Source organism: Aplysia californica, unplaced genomic scaffold (genome assembly GCF_000002075.1).
Source record: "Aplysia californica isolate F4 #8 unplaced genomic scaffold, AplCal3.0 scaffold00213, whole genome shotgun sequence".
NCBI lineage: Eukaryota > Metazoa > Mollusca > Gastropoda > Aplysiida > Aplysiidae > Aplysia > Aplysia californica.
In genome coordinates this window covers 1002640-1003462 of record NW_004797483.1, presented here as the reverse complement: position 1 = coordinate 1003462, position 823 = coordinate 1002640, and the positions used below count along the sequence as shown (strand labels likewise).

Sequence of the window (823 nt, the reverse complement as noted above, 5' to 3'; positions counted from 1 at the left end):
AGTAGTTGTTGAATCTATCTAGATCCTCATTTATAAGCCGTGCACTGATGCCAGCTTGTTTACTTGTATGCCAGATGGCTACAATTGTGTCTTTCTGATTTCAGATGAACACAGCAGGGTAGTCCTGCCTGACATCGACAACGACCCACTTAACTCCTACATAAACGCCAATTATATCAGGGTGAGAGTCTTTTCTTACATCATTCAGTCATATTTTATGTTTGTGAGCCCAGCATCTATCGTTTTGGGAGCCAAGGAAAAAATCTGCAAAGTGGAAATTGTGAGGAAAAAATTATTTTTAAAAGCTTATAGACTCAAAAAATCATTTCTCCTTGACTGTTGTTGTTTTGTTTTTTTGACCAACTTCCCATTCAGGTAACAAAAATGATAAACCAATTATCACTGGTCACAATAAAGGCGACCTCCGCCCCCTTCAATCCCAAATATCAAGATAAGTGGGTATTTTTTTCGTCAAAAGATGGTCAAATGAACAAGCTTTAATTATGATGATACCAATATCTCCACTTGCCTGAAAATTGACAAGCACCTGATATCCTCAAAATTTCCATTTTGTGACATTGTCCATTTTTCCTTAGGCTCCTTACTTGTTTTTAGTGTATTTAGGTGGATGCTGCTTAAAGTGAACATGGTTAGTGCAAAAGCCAAAAGAAAATAGAAATCCCATTATGTGAGGCATCGTGGTGAAATCAGGCGCTTGTCAAAATACAGAAATCAGAGAAACAGGCATTATGAATACATACGTACATAAATACATGCACAAATACATACGTAAATACAAATAATTAATGTTTTTCAGTAAATT

At 36.0% G+C, this 823-nt stretch overlaps 1 protein-coding gene across 1 annotated transcript in view; it reads left to right on the top strand.

Annotated features, from left to right (window-relative positions):
* The window catches only part of LOC101854951 (tyrosine-protein phosphatase non-receptor type 5), a gene marked incomplete in the record, with an annotated part of 40556 nt that overhangs the window by 20674 nt on the left and 19059 nt on the right, over nucleotides 1–823 (top strand). Inside the window, 1 exon segment of the mRNA XM_035970047.1 lies at nucleotides 23–181. Coding sequence (XP_035825940.1) covers nucleotides 23–181 — 159 coding nt within the window.